This window comes from Solanum stenotomum, chromosome 3 (genome assembly GCF_019186545.1).
Source record: "Solanum stenotomum isolate F172 chromosome 3, ASM1918654v1, whole genome shotgun sequence".
Classification (NCBI taxonomy): domain Eukaryota; kingdom Viridiplantae; phylum Streptophyta; class Magnoliopsida; order Solanales; family Solanaceae; genus Solanum; species Solanum stenotomum.
This window is the reverse complement of record NC_064284.1, coordinates 23,747,229-23,765,352: the sequence shown is the minus strand read 5'-3', so window position 1 is coordinate 23,765,352 and position 18,124 is coordinate 23,747,229. Positions and strand designations below refer to the sequence as shown.

General features: G+C 37.1%; 1 protein-coding gene across 1 annotated transcript in view; it reads right to left on the bottom strand.

Moving 5' to 3' along the window:
* The window catches only part of LOC125859324 (uncharacterized), a 15,231-nt gene extending 5,371 nt beyond the window's left edge, over positions 1–9,860 (bottom strand). The window contains exons 1-5 of the mRNA XM_049539048.1: positions 9,446–9,860; positions 8,972–9,080; positions 8,788–8,879; positions 8,443–8,701; positions 5,072–5,215 (exon numbers count right to left, since the gene is read on the bottom strand). Coding sequence (XP_049395005.1) covers positions 5,072–5,215; positions 8,443–8,701; positions 8,788–8,879; positions 8,972–9,080; positions 9,446–9,792 — 951 coding nt within the window. The 5' untranslated portion in view covers positions 9,793–9,860. The remainder of the gene's footprint in view (positions 1–5,071; positions 5,216–8,442; positions 8,702–8,787; positions 8,880–8,971; positions 9,081–9,445) is intronic.
* Between the last annotated feature and the right edge of the window lie 8,264 nt (positions 9,861–18,124).

Genomic DNA, 18,124 nt, shown 5'->3' with positions numbered 1-18,124 from the left:
AGGAGGTGCGAGGGGCTGGTGGTAGAGGGTACGCGGAGGGGTAGAGGTAGGCCTAGGAAGTATTGGGGAGAGGTGATTAGACAGGACTTGGCTCAGCTTCACATCACCGAGGACATGACTCTAGATAGGAAGGAGTGGAGGTCGCGTATTAAGGTTGAAGGTTAGTAGGGTTAGCGGGTTGTCTTTCCTTGTGAGGGTGTGGGTTGGTAGCGTTTGTAGTAGTCCTAGCCTGGCACTTGTAGTTCTTGTCTGTGATCCTATAGTCATTTGTTGTTTACTGCGCTTCGCCTCTCATAGTATTTTCTTGTTGTTACTGTCTCCGTTGTTGTTTATGCCTTTTTTCTTATTGGATGTTATGTTATATATTGTTTCCTTCTCTCTTGCTTGGTTTGGTTGTACTTGAGCCGAGGGTCCACCGGAAACAGCCTCTCTATCTCCACGAGGTAGTGGTAAGGTCTGCGTACACTTTACCCTCCCCAGACCCCACTTTGTGGGATTTCACTGGGTATGTTGTTGTTGTTGTTGTTGTTGTATTTAATTTCGATTGGATTCATCCCCAATTGGGATCCTTATCAACACCTCAACTATTCCACCAGGTACCTGCTACCTCCCGCCAACACAGGTACTAGGTACTGAGCTTCTTTTCATGAACAAAAGTATCTCTCACCTATCAAAAGAAGATAATTAAGTGAACAATTTATTTTTATTTAAAAAAAAAAAAGAGAACTGGGGGAAACCAAAGTAGGGCCATTTTTTAAACTACTTCTGTTCTGCCACAAGTGCGTTGAATAGGGATTTCTCATTTCACTTATCTCTTAAGAAAGCCAAAAAGTAAAACCTGTAAATAACAGTTAATCCTTCTGTTTCTGCTCCTTTGCATTGACATAAATTTATTTGACTAAGAAATTATGCTAGTAATTGCAAATTAAGGGACTTTGTACATTAAAATGTATCTGATATCAAACAATTTGAACTTAAACATGTGATATATAGTAGTATCAAATAAAAATGCTTTACTTGGTTGGTGGTTAAAAGAGCATGCCGGACACAAGAAGTTTTGAAGAAAAAAAGGGCCATCATAGTTTCCAGGTGCTTCTTATGCAATGAGACAAATGAAACAAGCAGTCATCTATTTTTACACTGCACTTTTACAGTACAATTTTGGTCTCTATTTCTCAACATAACAAAGACAAGTTGGACTATGCCGGAGCATACTGCAGATTTGATTAGCTGCTGGATGAAAAGAGGAGGCAGCAAAAGTCAAAAGAAGTGGTGGAGGATCATCCCACAATGCATCTGGTGGACAGTTTGGAGAGAGAGAAATGGTAGGTGTTATGAAGATAGATCCAATTCCATCCAGAAAGTTGAATGGAATTGTATAATATCTTTCTACTTTTGGGGTAAAGAAGTAGGTTTAGAGGATATAGATCAGTTTGTAGATTTATTAAGATCTTTGTAAGTATTTTTTTTTCTATTTTTTTTAATCAAACACTTTTTGATGGTGTCCAGCATGTCCTTAATGTTGAGGAATATGAATTTACCGGTCTCCAAAAAAAATATATAGTAGTAACAATTTAACATCTTTTGTCCTTGTCTTCTAAGGTTAGCGGGAGTTTGAGTCCTTAGGTTTGAATTATAGCATATAATCCCAATTAATTTTAACATTTTTAGGGTTCTCTAAAATAAAAAAGTAATGAGCAATACTAGTGTGTTTGGTATGACGGAAAATGTTTTCCTAGAAAATAAGTGAATATCCTGCTTATTTCTAGTGTTTGGTTAGTAAGCAAAAATATTTTTGATGAAGAAGTAAGCAAAAATATATTATCACATGATCATTTATATGTAATCTAGCAAAATACTATGAAAGTAGGAGGGGGTGGGGTGTAGGGCCTCGGAGGCGGCGGGCTGTGGGATGGTCAAAGGGGTGGAGGTGGGGTCGTTGGGTGGGTTGGAAGGAGACAATGATCTCGTTTACCCTACTTCCATTAAGGAAGTTATTTTACTTGTTTTCCTAGAGGACATGTTATCCAAAATTTTGTCCTACTGAACATGCGAAAACTGGAAATGTTATCCTCCATAACAAACACACCCTTAAGTTCTCTATTTTGTTCCTGAGTTTCTAAACTCATGCTATCAGTACGTCTGACAACCAGATTGTTTAACATAAGGACGAAAAAGAAAGTAACTTTTGCTGTAGTCATCAAAGGTGTCCCTTTGGGCTGGCCTCAACTCAGGATGCAATACTCTGCAATTGGTTGTGTTTTGGCCTTGTAACTTACATTCAGAGCAATACTAGGAAGATAGTTGTAGTGTAATTTGACAACCTTTGTATGAATAAGTCCCATAGCCTCAGGCCTCAGCCTTAATTTCCATTCTCACCGACTCTGGGAAACTAGATAATAGGTCCACCTGAACCTGGACTCTAGCACAACTAGGGCTGGTTCTACTAATGGTGGCCATATCTAAGTGAAGTGGTTTACCCACTGCTGAGGCTAATGTGAATAAAGATTCTTTTACAAAGAATGTAGGCAAAAGATTAGGAAACAAGATTCATGCCATAGCCTGCGTAGTTTATCTAGAGTCTCTAAAAGTCGAATTATAGATTAGTAGGCGCATCTGAATATCTGATAAGCTATACCTTCTTATCCTTGATGTGGTATGCATGCTTGGAAAACAAATTGATGAAGTTTTCCAGAAGAGCACATCGAATAAGTATGTGCTTGTTGCGCAAAACTCTTATGCGACAAGTACCATTGATACCACACTACACAGGTATTCCTTTCCTTATATCTTCTATATCAGGCTAGCCGTACAAAAACTTACCAATCACTGCATATCGCAAGTGTTTGATAATGTTCATATGAGTAACTTCAGCTTCTGTTCATTAATCTACTGGAACACCATTGTCATATTCAACTTGTCTCAACGGAATAGGCTCAATAGTAGTATTTGTAGGTAAAACAGACCGATTCAGATTGTTTGGATTCAATAAAGCACCATAGTTTATGACGAGGTTGGGGATTGAGAATCTGTAGGAAACTTTGCATTAGGATTTTGGGAAGTGGAAGAAATAACTGGCATTTGAGTGGAGGGAAGTGGAGGAAAATAAGGATGGAAATCAGGGTATGGCCCACCACCGGGACTGATGGAGTGGTGGCCAGCGGTGGAGGCATAAGTAAAGTTAGGTCAAAACAGTAGGCGTGGGGATGAGAGAGAAAAGAATATTTTTTTCTCATATGAGTCTTACTACATCCACATTACAACCAAATGAAAAGCCCTACTTGATCTTTACTAGAGAACTCCTATATTAGTGGATAGAACAAAATAAGCAAGCTTATGGTACTCTTCTGTGTGGCACAAGAATTTTTGCTGAGTGTGAGTGTCATTGTTCTTGAACATTCCCCTTCATTTTGCAATTTTTGGCTTGATACCTTTTGTGAATCTGGGGTAATCTGTTTGGTGAGGCATAGGGATTCCAGAGACGCAAGAGTTCACTGTAAACACGTGACTATGAGCAAGAAAAGATGGTGTTCAATTCTCTTGGTAGATCTAAGTCAAGTTTGCTGATAAACAAAGCTCTGAACTTATTTTGATATCTTTCAACTGTTGTTTTTCTGGGGTTCTTTGTTTTTGCTCGAGGACAAGCAATGGTTCAAGTGTGGGGGAGTTTGATAAGTCACATCTATATGTGTATTAATGCTTTTTCTGGTATAAGAATTGTTGAGTTTTGAGTATTATATGATGTAATTCCTCACTATTTATGTTGTTTTAATGATAGGTGTGCAATGAAGGAGACAAGGAGAAAATACACAGATTCAAGCGAAAGAAATGCAAGAAATGAAAAAGAATTAGCTGAAGAAATATTGGATGCAAAACAGCCCGGATCGTCACAGTGGTCAAGTTTTGACCGCTGCGACACTCCTTCAGGAATTTGAAAACCAGCCATGACCATCGCAGTGGTGAAGTTTTGGTCCTCACGACGGTGCGACTAGAATGCAGAATTTCAGCTCATCTATTTTAGCTCTGCGCAAGGGGGATATAGAAAGGGATTTTTGGAGGAAGCTAGGGTGGAGGGGACAGAACGCATCTTTTGGATGAAAAGAGAGAAAAGGAACACAAAATTCCAAGTTTTGATGATAGTTTGAAGATTTATCACAAGTTTCTTCTTGGTTTTGATTCATCTTCTCTTCTATTCTCTTGAATCATGAACTTGTCAATGTTTAATATAGCAATGGTTGATTTTTCTCAACGTATGGAGCAAACTTTTTGTAGTTGAGTTAAGATGAAACCTATGGTTTGATTAGTGATTACTTTGTCTTTTTCTCATGTGTTCACTTGATTTCTTGAGGAGATATTAAATTATTAATCGTAACTTGTAAGAGATGATTGAGTTTCTCCACTGTTTAATTCGTTGTCAGACGTTCTACGGTTGTATATTAATTCTATTGCAAGAAAGAATTAGTAATTCAACTCTAGAAGTGTCACAAAGATATTGGAAAGAAATCAATATTTGTAAATCTATAGGGAATCATTGAACACTACCTTCATGTTTTGTACTTTTTGTTCTTTCTTTTCATTGTATATCCGAAGGGAGTATGATTATTAGAAGGGACAAGAAGGATTGAATGTATTCGCAAGAAACGTTCTTACTTTACGAAGGCTGGTGAAAGGTGACCAAAATCACTAATTATTCAACAGGTGGATTCGTACATGACTCATTCATCCTCTCTGAATTATATTTGTCTACTTGAAGTGTGCCATTACTCTTCCTTAGTTAATTAATTTATATAACAATCAAACTTCCTCAACTATCGGAATTCTCAAATAGTAATTAATCACTCTCAATTAGCATAAAATTATCGTAATCCTCGTGGGTTCGACCATCTTTGATACTATCTTTGACAAGCATGAGCTTTAGTTTTATATACTGGTTTTGTGCTCGCCAAAATTAATTCAGGTGAATTGTATATCAGCCTTTTCAAATATGAAATACTAATTTCCCTACACATTTCCAGAATCCTTCTCTTACTTTTCACGGATTTAATAAGTAATAAAGGGTATAGCTTCTTACCTCTGCCAGGCTGAATGTATGAGAAATGTTGACTGTAATCAAACCCTTAGACAACCAAGATAGAAGCTCCTTCAGAGAATCTCCAAGCACATTGGGTTGATGTATCTTATAGCTTCCCCAATACAGTCCATGAATTGTCCAGTTCTGAAAAACGAAAATTGTAGAAAAAATTATGCTATTACTATACAAGGAAAACAAATATGTTTTCTACTTTTTCTTTTGGTTTGTGGGGGGAGATAAACAGAGATTAAAAAAAAGTAAGAAAAGGGGTGACGGGGTAAACAGAGAAAAAAAGTAAGAATAGTCAATTGTTGCTCATGCTGCTTGTATTATTAGTCTCCTGGATACGTGGAGGAAGTTAGTTCATATAATGAAACAAAAGGTGGAGAGACCTCTGATGCAATTATTTAGGAGCAACATGTCTTAAAAGAAAGCAGTTACTTTTATATGTCTTGCCATCCTCTTGTGACAATACCGTGAATTTCGACTGTTAAGATTCTTTGAGATTGCGAAATGTTATGCTACTAGCATGTTTCAACATAGTAGACGTGGTCTGAATTATGACACAGTCTATATTGTGAACATGAATTTTGAACTTACTACTTGTATCGAAACTAATTAGTAGGTACAAGGAGCTAGTCGTGCCCACAACATGCTTAACTCAACTTAGCAGCCTTGGACATGTCTAATTCAGAGCTACACAATTTGACCAGCAGATTATCTCAATTGGGGCATGTACAAGTAAGAAGAATATACGGGACAAGATCTGTAAGATACTATACAGATGCTCCAATCTTCAACCCCATGATCAATTCTAAGAGATAAAACCTGGAAATTGGCTGCTATAAGAAATTATTCCCATTTCTTCCATCTTTCTACCTCTTGCTACACCCTTCTCCTCTGTCCCATTCTGGTCCACTAGTTCTTTCTTCTTGCAGCCCTTTTCTCCAAACTTTCTTTCAGTATTCTCCCACTCCCACCAACCCCTAAACTTCAATAAATATCATAATCACTGGTTCTTGCTGCTGCACTTTCTTATTGCTCCTGAAGTATTCAACCTTAATACTATGGAAAAACTTCAGCATCTGTTTCTGTCATCTATCTTTTTCTTCACCCAATAGAAGCTGCCTATGTTTGGGCATGTGCAAAGGAGGTGCACTGACGCCCCAGTGAGGAGGTGCGAGAGGCTGGTTGTAGGGGGTATCCGGAGGGGTAGAGGTAGCCAAAGAAGTATTAGGAAGAGGTGATTAGACAGGACTTGGCGCTGCTTCATATCGCCGAGGACATGACTCTAGATAGAAAGGAATGGAGGTCATGTATTAGGATAAAAGGTTAGTAGGGATAAATGTTGTCTTGCCGTGCGTAGGTTTAGGCTTGTTAGTGTTGTCGTAGTACTAGTCGTACCTTTGTGGTTCTTGCCATATGTTGTGTATTGTGTTTCAATTATCACATATTTTACTAATGTTATTGTTTCTTTCTTGTAGACTTTACATTGCCTTTCTTATTAACGACTATGCTTTCTTCATTGTTTTTTTTTTTTTTACTTGGGTTTGATGCACTTGAGCCAAGGGTCTTTTGGAAACAGCCTCTCTACCTCCTCGAGGTAGTGGTAAGATCCGCATACACTCTACCCTTCCCAGACCCCACTTAGTGGGATTTCACTGGGTATGTTGTTGTTGTAATAGAAATTTCCTAGGAGCTAAAGCAACCTATTTTCCAAGTCCAGCATCACCTCTTGCCCAGCTGTAATTTAGAGGGTGTTTGGCGAAGCTTATAAGCTGGTTAAAATAGCTTATAAGCACATTGCTTATTTGCATCTAGTAAACACTCAAACAAATTAAATCGGCAAAAGCCATAAGTTGGTCACTCCCAACTTATGGCTTTTTAGATTATAAGCACTTTTGGTTTGACTTTTGATCAAACGTTCTTCTATTTTATTTCTAAATATTTTTAAAAATTCTCAAATACCTTCTTGAAAACAGAAAGTCCTACCTTCCTTTCCATTCCATATTTGTTATTCCGACTTTTTCTTACAAATATAATTTTACATTTCTAACTTATTGAGAAATTGCTAGGGTATTTTTGTCATTTTAACAAAAGAACAATTTTAACAACACTTTTTACCAAACACATCTATGGCTTATTATCAGTGTGAACACTTCAATCCAAACAAGTAATTGCTTATATATCATATCAGTTTTAGCACTTAAAAATGCTTTTCAGCACTTAGAAACTTATCAGCTAATCCAAACAGATTCTTAGTACTCAGAAAAAAGTTCTGTTTTGGGGCAAATTATGTTGGGCCGAGGCCCATTTTATTGATATCAGAAAAAAAGTTTCTCCCTTTTTGCCTTATATATTTTGTGGGTCCATTGTGGTAGCACGTCTGATAATAGTTGCTTTGCATATTTGTTCTTCATTTATTCACCATTTTGGTTCTAATTATGCATGTTCCCTTGTTAACAAGTAACATCATCAGTTGCCTGTTAAATCTTGATTCTACCATTCGTCCAAAATTATCTAGAAGCGGAATTTGATTCATATGCCACTGAGGAAGACCAAATCAAGCACATCCTAATAGAAATTTTTTATTTCAGCTCAAGCAAATCAGATCTGGCTTGATTCTCTCACAAATTTTACTCCAAACTTGTAACACTAGGCACCATGATCAGATAGGTATCTTCTAACACTGCACATAATGAGACAAACTTGTGTGGGATCTAAGAATAACGCAATCTATGCATGTATCATTGTATCGTTAGAAGATCTTTACTTGGAAATGAAAATACTCGACAACTTGCTGCACTATTAACCAACAATGGTAGCTGAAGCACATATAAAGTTGAATCACATGCATAGATGAGTCTGATAACAACAATTCACAGGCTTCACGAGTTCAAACTTAATCCATGATATAGCATCCTACAGACCGAATAAAGCAACAAACTCCAATAATTCTTATTATTATTTTGAAAATGGAACTCCAATAATTATTTAATAGCCTTTTCAACTCTTTAACCTGTGTCTCCAGTATACCTGCTTCACATACTACATAACCATCAAGACCATTTTCACTACTGTTCTCTACCCATTCAATTCCAAGACAACAAAGAGGAGACTTACAGATTTCACAATTTAACATTACGATTTAAGAAGCCTTCTCAACTACAAAGTGATCTAACATAGACATCAATTTGCAATGGAAGAGGAGTTTCATTAACTGAACAGGGATACATCTTGGTAAGATACAAACAAACTAGAGTAATACATTTCTATTGAGCACTAACATTTCTTGTACAATCAACTGCATTACCAGGAAAGAACCAAATGGGTAAAAGGGAAAAAAGATTAGGGTGCTTAAGAGGCAATACCTTCACCAACGCAATGTTGGCTGGGATGACAGGTACTTCCCCACTTGCAAATCCAATAACCAGAATTTGTGCCCCCCAATTTAATAGCTTTAAGCTATCTTTTGTAAGCTTCCCACCGACTGGATCATACAAGACATCAACCCCTTTGAGCTTTCTTGACTTCAGGAAGCCCTTGACACTTTCAATGACGTTTGCACTGCTCAAGTCTACTGCATGATCAACACCTAAAGATTTCAAAAACTGCACCTTTTCATTTCCCCTAAGATTCAACAGACAAGACAAGGATAATTTTAGTACAAAAAAACTTAAACCAACTTTCTTGTACACACAAGAATCTACAAGTACCTAGCCACTGCAATAACTGTCGCACCACAAGCCTTCCCAATTTGTACTGCCGAGAGCCCAACGCCTCCAGCTGCTCCAAGTACCAGTAAAACCTACAACGTGTAACCAATATACGTCGCATGCTTTCAGGTGTATAAACAAAATGGCATAAGCCTTTTCTGCCCAAACAGGGAAGGTGACATACCTGTTTGGGACGCAGCTGCGCTCTATGCACCAGAGCCACATGTGATGTCCCATATGCAACAGGAAGTGCACCAGCTGCAACTAGATCACATCCATCAGGTACTTGAAACCTTCAATTACAAAACAAAGTTAATACACTTTTTGAACCATTGAATTAAAACAGAAAAGAGAACATCTAGTTTGTATCATATACAAAGACCAATCGGCTACCCTTCCTATTTTTAGCAAGTTTAAGTGTATTTTGAAATATATATGCACCAAGTACCAATCACAATCTACACTAATTTCAATTGTTTAATCAGTCAATCAATTAACTACACCTCAATTCAAACTAGTTAAATTGAATTATGTAACTCATCCAAATACATTGACATTCCGTTCAATTGGGCCCAAATCATTTCACTACTAATTGAGATCATTCCAAAACTGTTAAATAAACTAGCTTTCTACAGAAGAGAGATAAGGAAGAGCTAACAAGTCGGATTCATCGGCGACGATGAATTGAGCAAATGAGCCAAGGGCAACAAAAGAACAAACGTGGTCTCCAATTTTGAACTTAGTGACATTAGGGCCAACGGCTTCAACAACACCGGAGTAATCGGAGCCAGGGATGAAGGGTAAAGGGGGTTTCTCTTGGTATTTGCCAAGGACTTGGAGATAATTTGCGAAATTCAAGCTGGTGGCTTTGATTCGAACTCTAACGGAGGTTGGCGATTTCAAATTAGGAATAGGGTGGGAGGTTGAGAGATCGAGTGATGAATTCTCCGAGGCATTTGGTGGCAGAGTTGGGTCGCCCAGTTTTCTTACAAGTAGAGCTTCCATTTCTTCCCAGTATCTTCTCTTATGCACTCCAGCTACCCAAGGTGTGTTCAGTATGAAGGACAAGACACGTACGTTAATAAAGGAAAGAGGCCAGTGAGAGAGGTTGAATACATCTTGAATCTTGAATATAATTATTTGTGAATACAAGTCAATTGTATTTATTCAATAAATATAATTATATTAAGTTGTATAAATCACTTGTATTAGATTAAATATATTAACTAATACAAGTTATATCAACGAATATAATTATATTAATATTGTATTTGTATTTATATGTTATCTTGTGTATTTGTATTTATGTATTACCATGTGCTTGTGTTTGTATTTGTTGCTTTATATGTTTGTATTTATATTTGTATATGCTACCATCTGTTGCCTTGAAAAATTTATCATTGAAATAAATCATTTGTATTTTGAAATCAGAGACAAAAATATGTATCCTTGAAATATTTGATTTGTATTACTGCAAATAGTTTATATAGTTGACGGTTACCATTTGTATTTGTATCACTATCACATGATCTGTATTTATATTATAAATACATATCTGATACAATTATATTTTGCCAATTATAGAGAAAGGAGGAGGAGGAGGAGGAGGAGAGCGAGCAAGCGACCGAGGAGATTTTTATTATGATAAAATCCTAATTATAGCTCTAAAGTGTATTTTTTTTAATTATAGTAATATCACATTCACATGCTTGCCATATTATATAATTTCTTCCTTAAATTAACACTTTAATGATTTTATTCAAATTTTAAAATAATCATGTGGTTTATTCTAATTGAGCCAATTATTGTGTTCAAAAGTAAATCAATCCTCTTTTAAGTTAAAGTATGCTAAAATCACATTGTTTGGTTCAAAAATAACTTGAGAGTGATGGATAATCAAGCTCTTTCCAGAGCTTGGTGTGATGAACCACCACATCATCATACCACCTAGGCACCATGTGACATAAAGTTATCCAAGTGGAAGACTTCCATTGGAAGAAGAGTAGTTCTTGGGGGAATTATTCTAGAGATATATGGAGAATTTATTGGAAAACTTTAGAATTTCATGGATTTGCATATGAGGTTCTTTGAATCTTCTAGTTATGTAGAGTATTTTAGAAAAAAGACTTATTTGTAAATATTTAGGAACTTGTATAACAATATTATTATTTATCTATTAACCCCTAGATAAGTAGTATAAATAGAAAAACATTCATTTGTAAAACCATCAAGCAAATCTTTCAAGTATTGAGCAATATAAAAGTTTTCTTAAGCAATCCTCTTGTGTCTTTCTTTAGTTCAACATTCTCTTACCGATCTAGTATTGAAAATCTTACTTTGAGCTTGCAAAATTGTGAAAAATTTGTGAACGTATTGTCAAGTGACACATAGTATGCTTAGTGAAAGTCTAAGTCTGTGATATCATGGTGTCACAACAAAGGTTACTATTAGAAAATGACAAACAAGAGAGACATTAGCGCTGCTAGCACCGCCAATGTCAGACAAGATGTTGGGAAGAAACACCGGAATAGGAGAAAGAATGATAAAAAAAATGATTAATTGTTGTCCGACCCAACATCAAGAGAAGCAATGACATTCCACTCACCTTCGACTACTAAAGAGAGTAATGACGAACATGTGGAGTTGCCCACAGACGTACATAATGGATCGTGAAGATTGACACTACAAGGCAACCTGTGGAGATTAATTATTTTTGATAAAAGTTTCAATGAGGTCAATGAAAAGATCAAGACTCTTAAGGACTTCACCCTTGAGGAAAATGACAACATTCAAAAAAAATTGAATGGGCATAAGCATGTGAAACTGGAAAATGAAGGAAACCACCACTTTCTTGAATTGTCAAGTTATGGAAACATTAAGCACGATTGAGACCATGAAGTCCAAGATGGAAGCGCTCGAGGAACAAATTGAAGCTGGAGGATCCACGACATCCGACAAAGATAAGGAGGCCAATATTGAGGTTCCTAAGCTATCAATGTTCAAAGGCGTTTGTGATGCACAAGAGGTAGAAGAAGAAAGATGGGTCATTACACTTATGCACCCTATGGAGCTCCAGTCATATTCCCCATCTAAACCACCCTTTGGAGCTCTAGTCTTGTTTCAAAAGAAGAAATATGGAATTACACTTATGCATAGAACATTGAGCGCTTAATAAAATGATCATAAAGAACAAAAACCTTATCCCTCTTATTGATGACTTGTCTAATAGACGTGGACATGCCAAGCACTTTACCAAGATGGATCTTCAAAATGGTTACTATCAAATTTGCATAGGGGAAGGGAATGAGCCAAAATGATGTGTGTGTTGAGATATAAAGCTTATGAGTGGTTGGTGGCTCAACCAATGCACCTGCGATCCTTTGCACGTTGATGAACAAGATCTCACATCCTTACCTAGACTAGTTTATAAATTAGTGTACCTAGATGACATAGCCATCTACAATAATACCTTAAAAGGAGCATATGGAGCACTTGCATAAGGTTTTCCAGGTCCCGTGGAAATGAGCTTTACATCAAATATGAGAAATGTGAGTTTGCCCAGTAGTAGGTAAACTTCTTGGAACATGTTGTTAGATAGGTGTAAAGTATCAAAGAGGGGAGACACTCATGAAGATAACTGAACTTAGATTTTTTGTTGGACTTTCTAATTATTATTGTAGGTTTATCAGTGACTACTCTACTAAGCCCCCCCCCCCCCCCCCACTTTCCATCCTCGTTCAACTTTATAACTATCAGGTCTATCCAGTACGACGTTTTACAAGTTATGATATTCTCCAATGAGATAGTCTTGAATACAGTTCTTTCCCATACTTTTCATTGATAAAAAGTGGTCCGATAGTGTCACACCCCAAATCCAGATGTGATGGCACGTGTCCATTTCCCACCGGACACGTCAGCCTAACCCCACCACAACGATAGAGAAGTAGAAATACGAGAATAAAAGATAATAAATAAGCGGAAGACTTTAATTAAGACTCAACACTACCCATAATTTGGTTGTCACATGTACAAACCTCTAAATACAGAATTCGAATAAAAAATATATAAGTCTCAGAGTATAGTTCTCGAATAGAACAAAACTGAAAGTAAAGATAACTCAAGGGCACGTCTGGAATGAACCGCTACCTCTCGAGTATGTCCCGAAGCTCAATCTGCTAAAGAAAATACTAAGCCGAATCTGAGAGAGCTGTCAACCTACACAATTGTGTAGAAGCAAGGGTGAGTACCGAAAACCACAGGTACTCGCAAGTAACTCTAAACTAAGCAAAACTAGCAGCTACAAACAACTCCTTTCAAACCCAACCGAACCACTGAAACTTCAATCTAGCAGCAAACCAACCAACCTATACTAAACAGATCATATTCAACAGCCAGAACCAACAGTATATCCTCATCAACCTCAGATCAACAAATAAGAGCAAGTAGATCAAATTCCACATAAGAAGGGTAAACCGATACAATCCACACATCACAGACAAAGATAAGGCAAATGCGATGCAAAATGCAATAATGATGTCATGTAGTCGTGATGCATGTCTGTCCTACGATACACATCTGTTGACGTAATCAGTCCGCGCTGAATACTCAAATCAGAACCCATGGGGGCCACACATGGACCATGTATCACCGCCGGAACCAGATCCCATCGGCATCCAAATCGCTAGCCGGAGCTAGTCCATCTCATATATCTCTAGCCGGAGCTAGTCTCAACTGTGTCTCATATCCATCCATCCTCATATCAGTGTCTCAGAACTCATGCAACAGATAGTTCACACATGGGATGAATAATGAATATGCACATGTCATCAATCACAATCATATCACGATCACATCATAGTATTACACATCATCTGTCTCAATCACAACCATATCACGACCACATCATAGTATTACACATCATCTGTCTCAACATCAATGTCTGTATCAATCATAGCCTACTCATGCTCTTCTATCCCCTCAATATCAGTTATCACATGACTTATTCAACAAATTCAAGTCACATATAACACATTTAGCTCGTTTTATTCCGCATATTTCATTTACAACAATTTCAATCAACAAATAAAACCCATCCTCAATCCCCATTACTCCCCAACACAATTAGGAAAGTAGTCATGCGTAGTCTAAGAGTTTTACAAAGTTTGGAAGCCACTTGCCTTAAAACGAACTCCAAAAGTTACTTGACTTGAGCCTTTCCTTTCCGAGTATAATACGGATCACAATAATCTATTCAAACAATTATTCACAATCACAATTCAAGTCCAATGACACCAAAATTAAGAAATTTAGGGGAAAATGGCAAAACGGTCCAAAAGTCTCATACCGGAAAACGATACCCAAATCTGGAAATTTTTGATGTAAAATGATCCTTAAAGTATTTGGAAGCTAATGGTGAAAACCAATTTGAAAACGGAGCTGAAATCAATTCACAAACTCTATTTGAAGGAAAATCCACGTTCTTGAAGAAGCCTAAAATATTCGGATCCGAAACCCCGACTCGAAAATGAAATATCTCTTGAAAAAACATCTTACCAATGCTTAGATAAGTTCAAATATGAAATTTCATCAAAAAGGGAGTTAAGATCGACCTTGAAATTCTCGATTTATCAAACTTTAACTTTACCGGGAAAGTCTAAATTGTACGCGGTTAATATGATGAAAATAATCGATGAATCAATAATTTTATATTAAAATCAGTTTACCCATAACATAAGGATCGTAAATATACCTTTTTCATTAAAAAGGGAGTCCAAATCGATAAAACCCCAATTTTTCCCAAGAGATTTACGGATAGGAAAAAAAAATCAGATAAAAAAATTATGAGAAAATGTCTAATTGAAGATTGAATACTAACCCTCATATTAATTCAAGAAGAAACCCGTAAGAATCACTCCATTCCGATCTCTAGAACTCCCGATATGCTCAAAATACCAAATGAACACAGTCTGAGATTTTTATAACAGTACATGGCTGTTATGCACCAGAAAAACAGCAGGTAATCTTTCACTAAAAAGGCCATAATTTTCTCACACGATAGTGAAATGACCTGATTCTTTTTGTAAATGTCTTAAATAATGATACGGACCTGCTCGTTCAATCGGAGCTCAATTTCATGCTCGTTTGCCCAGTCAAATATCATTTCTACTCGGTAAACAATTATTTCCTATTTGCGATAAAAGTCCAATCTCGAGTTAGCAAAAATGCACCAAAATTTGCAGATAAGTCCTATAATTCATGCTCAAAATTTCAGAACCTTCAAAATAATTTTTCGACCTTTAAAACTAATAATGAACCCTTTAGTTGCCACAATTTGCTGAAATAGTGTCAAAGCATCCAAGAAACTTAAAAGCTCACCCAAAACTCATTTGGCACTTCCCGAACACAAACCAAATATGCTACTAGCTTGAAAATGACATTTCGGACACAATGAAATAGTCGGAATTTGAATTCGAGGTCTCCTTGACCCGGTATCCGATAAGGCGTCAAGAAACTAAGTTTAGGCTCAAAAACTCGAAACGCACTCGGGGCCTCTAAAAATTCAACCAAGACTCATTCTAAACTTAGAATCACCCCCTGAATCCAACGGTGCCCTCGGAATTCCATTTCGAGCACCGGAACCTCGTTTGTTGACCAAAGTCAACTCTTGATCAAAATTTCACAATTTTAGCAACTTAGGACCTCAAATCTTCATTTTAACTCCAAATTCGACTCCGTAAATTCTTATAGACCCGTTACGACATTCTAAAACCGCTGGAATTGACGGAAATCCGATTCGAGTTTCGAAACTCCAAATGACTCGAAGTAGCACTTTTAACCAAACTTTAACTCTTAAAAACTCAATTTTTCATCAATTTTCCTTCAAACCAACTTCGAAAGTACAACAATTAGGACTCGGGGCAATTATCGGGAGGGGTAAAACGGTTATTTTATGAAAATTTCCAAAAATGACCTTTAGGGTCATTACATTATTCACCACTAAAAATCATGTTCGTCCTCGAACATAAAGTAGAAGAAGGCAAAAAATACTCGATGCTATCAACCCCGAGGTGAAATTTCCGAACTCAATAATTACTACTCCAAACGAACCCATTCTTAAACCATATCCCAAAAATCCATATAAGGATTCCCAAATCAATCTTGACAACTTAACCCTCAAAGGGTTATTTCAAACCACCGACTAACTCAAAGACTGAATCTGAATCTAAGATCTCACAATCACAACGTATTTACCATGACAAACCCCTAATCATGTAACCACAAGAGAAATTTCGGAATCAATAACCACAGAAAAATCAAGGATGAACCTAAATCAGTCACCAAGCTCTCACAACACACGAACCGTCACCGACTCTAGAAAAAATTCCATTCCCATTACCACATTTCCACAAGTCTGAGTCATACTAATCTGATGCATATCCATCGAGCACCCATCTTGGAATAATCACGCTTATCTAACCCACATATAGAAATGATCAAGTATCCAACTGATAATCGACCCATCCAAGCATATAAAACCTCTAAGAATGCCACCAAAACACTGAAGTAGGATCCGTAATTGTAGACAATTCCAGCAACGGAAGAACTAGGCCCATGGGCCACCTAAGCATCGAACCACACCTAGCTGAATCATGCATACAGGGGCAAGATAAATACCAAAATAGCCAAAAACTGTAGCCACATACGGTAGCCTCTCTATACCTTTCCAAAAGCAAGATGACACTTGTAGAACTTCCGAAAACCTTCCACCACCCCAATACCACATCGAACCCACTATCTCTGAATTGGCCCACCCACACAAGTATTCTATTCTGCCAAGAGAGCATGAATCGGTCCATCCGATTCACCACTAGGCATCCACCCACAAAAGTAAAAACACGTCTGAACATAGACAGAGAATCATAATCCAAAACCATGTCTGAAATGAGGTAGGTGGTCACATAAGAATATACAAAACCGAAATTGAACAACCCAAGATATCCCTTCCACGATGTCCATAACACACCTTCCCATTCGTCTGACTTCACAATCAGCCAGTCCGGCCTCATAACAATCATAGACATACTCAATTTATCCATTTTCTCATACTCTTTACAATAATCCATTAAAGCCAACAATATCAATACTACCAGAACATCATAGTCACACCGGCCAGTTACTTTACCCTCAGACGGCCACTAGTATCCAGTCATTCTTAGAAACACATCGTTGCTTCCAAAATTTTGAATTATGGTCCTTCCTCCTTCCATTGAAGCATTCCACGATCGATATGGGTCTCACCCAATCGCTAATAATCCAAGTTCTAAATGTCATAGTACCTTTTCATTGAGATAGAACTATTGAATCACGACCAATATCGATTACACGCGATCCTTTACTTACCCAGCTTCAACTATTATTCAAACCATCATATATCTCATGCCGAAACTTGAAGCAGTTCTTGGTCACTCCAATAATTCCGTATACTATGAGCACACAACCTCTATTTACCATCAAGGATCTATGTAACGCGTTACAACAATCTGGATAATTCCATAAATAGAGTTATCAACCCAGTTCAAAATCCTCAATAACCATGTAGAGCTATGAGTCCTTCCGGTTGGACACTCGTAAGCCACCTACCATAAGCTGAACAATTCAAACCAATTCAAAAACTGCAGAATTCCTCATACATCAACGTTTACCACCAACACCAATACCAAGTGTTTAGAAAGTGGCTGATAACACATCATACATTTGTGTTGTACCAATCCACCTTGCATTGTCATATCTAACATAAAAGCAGAAATTTACACAATCCTCAACTTCAAACTAAGGATCTACACGTGATGTCTTATTCCTTCACATCTCTTAACTTGTATCCATCGCGCAAGATTCTTGTTCTTCCCGTAAATCATTTATCATTATAGTTTCTTGGCCAAACCTCCACCGCATATTACCTTTTACCTTAAGTCAAACTTCCTAAATGAAACTTCATCGAACTCTTCTACAATCACAAGTATTTAACTGCTACAACTCAAACCATGCAAAAGTCCTTCCAATGGCTAAAACATACTGGCATGTTGCTAGTGATTAGACTAATACTCTATGAATTGCAAGGGGAAGCTAAAACATAACTAATATAATTGAATGAAATGACTGAAAATTCATGAAAAAATTAAAAACTAATGTCTAAAATAAAACCTTTACTGACTGGAATGAAATGAAATAAGTTTGTCGGGGCATGGCCCCCCTTAAAAGCAAATACTGTATAAAATAATATTTTAACTATTGACTACTCCATGAAGTCCTGGAATGATGAGGATCCACCAAATGTTGA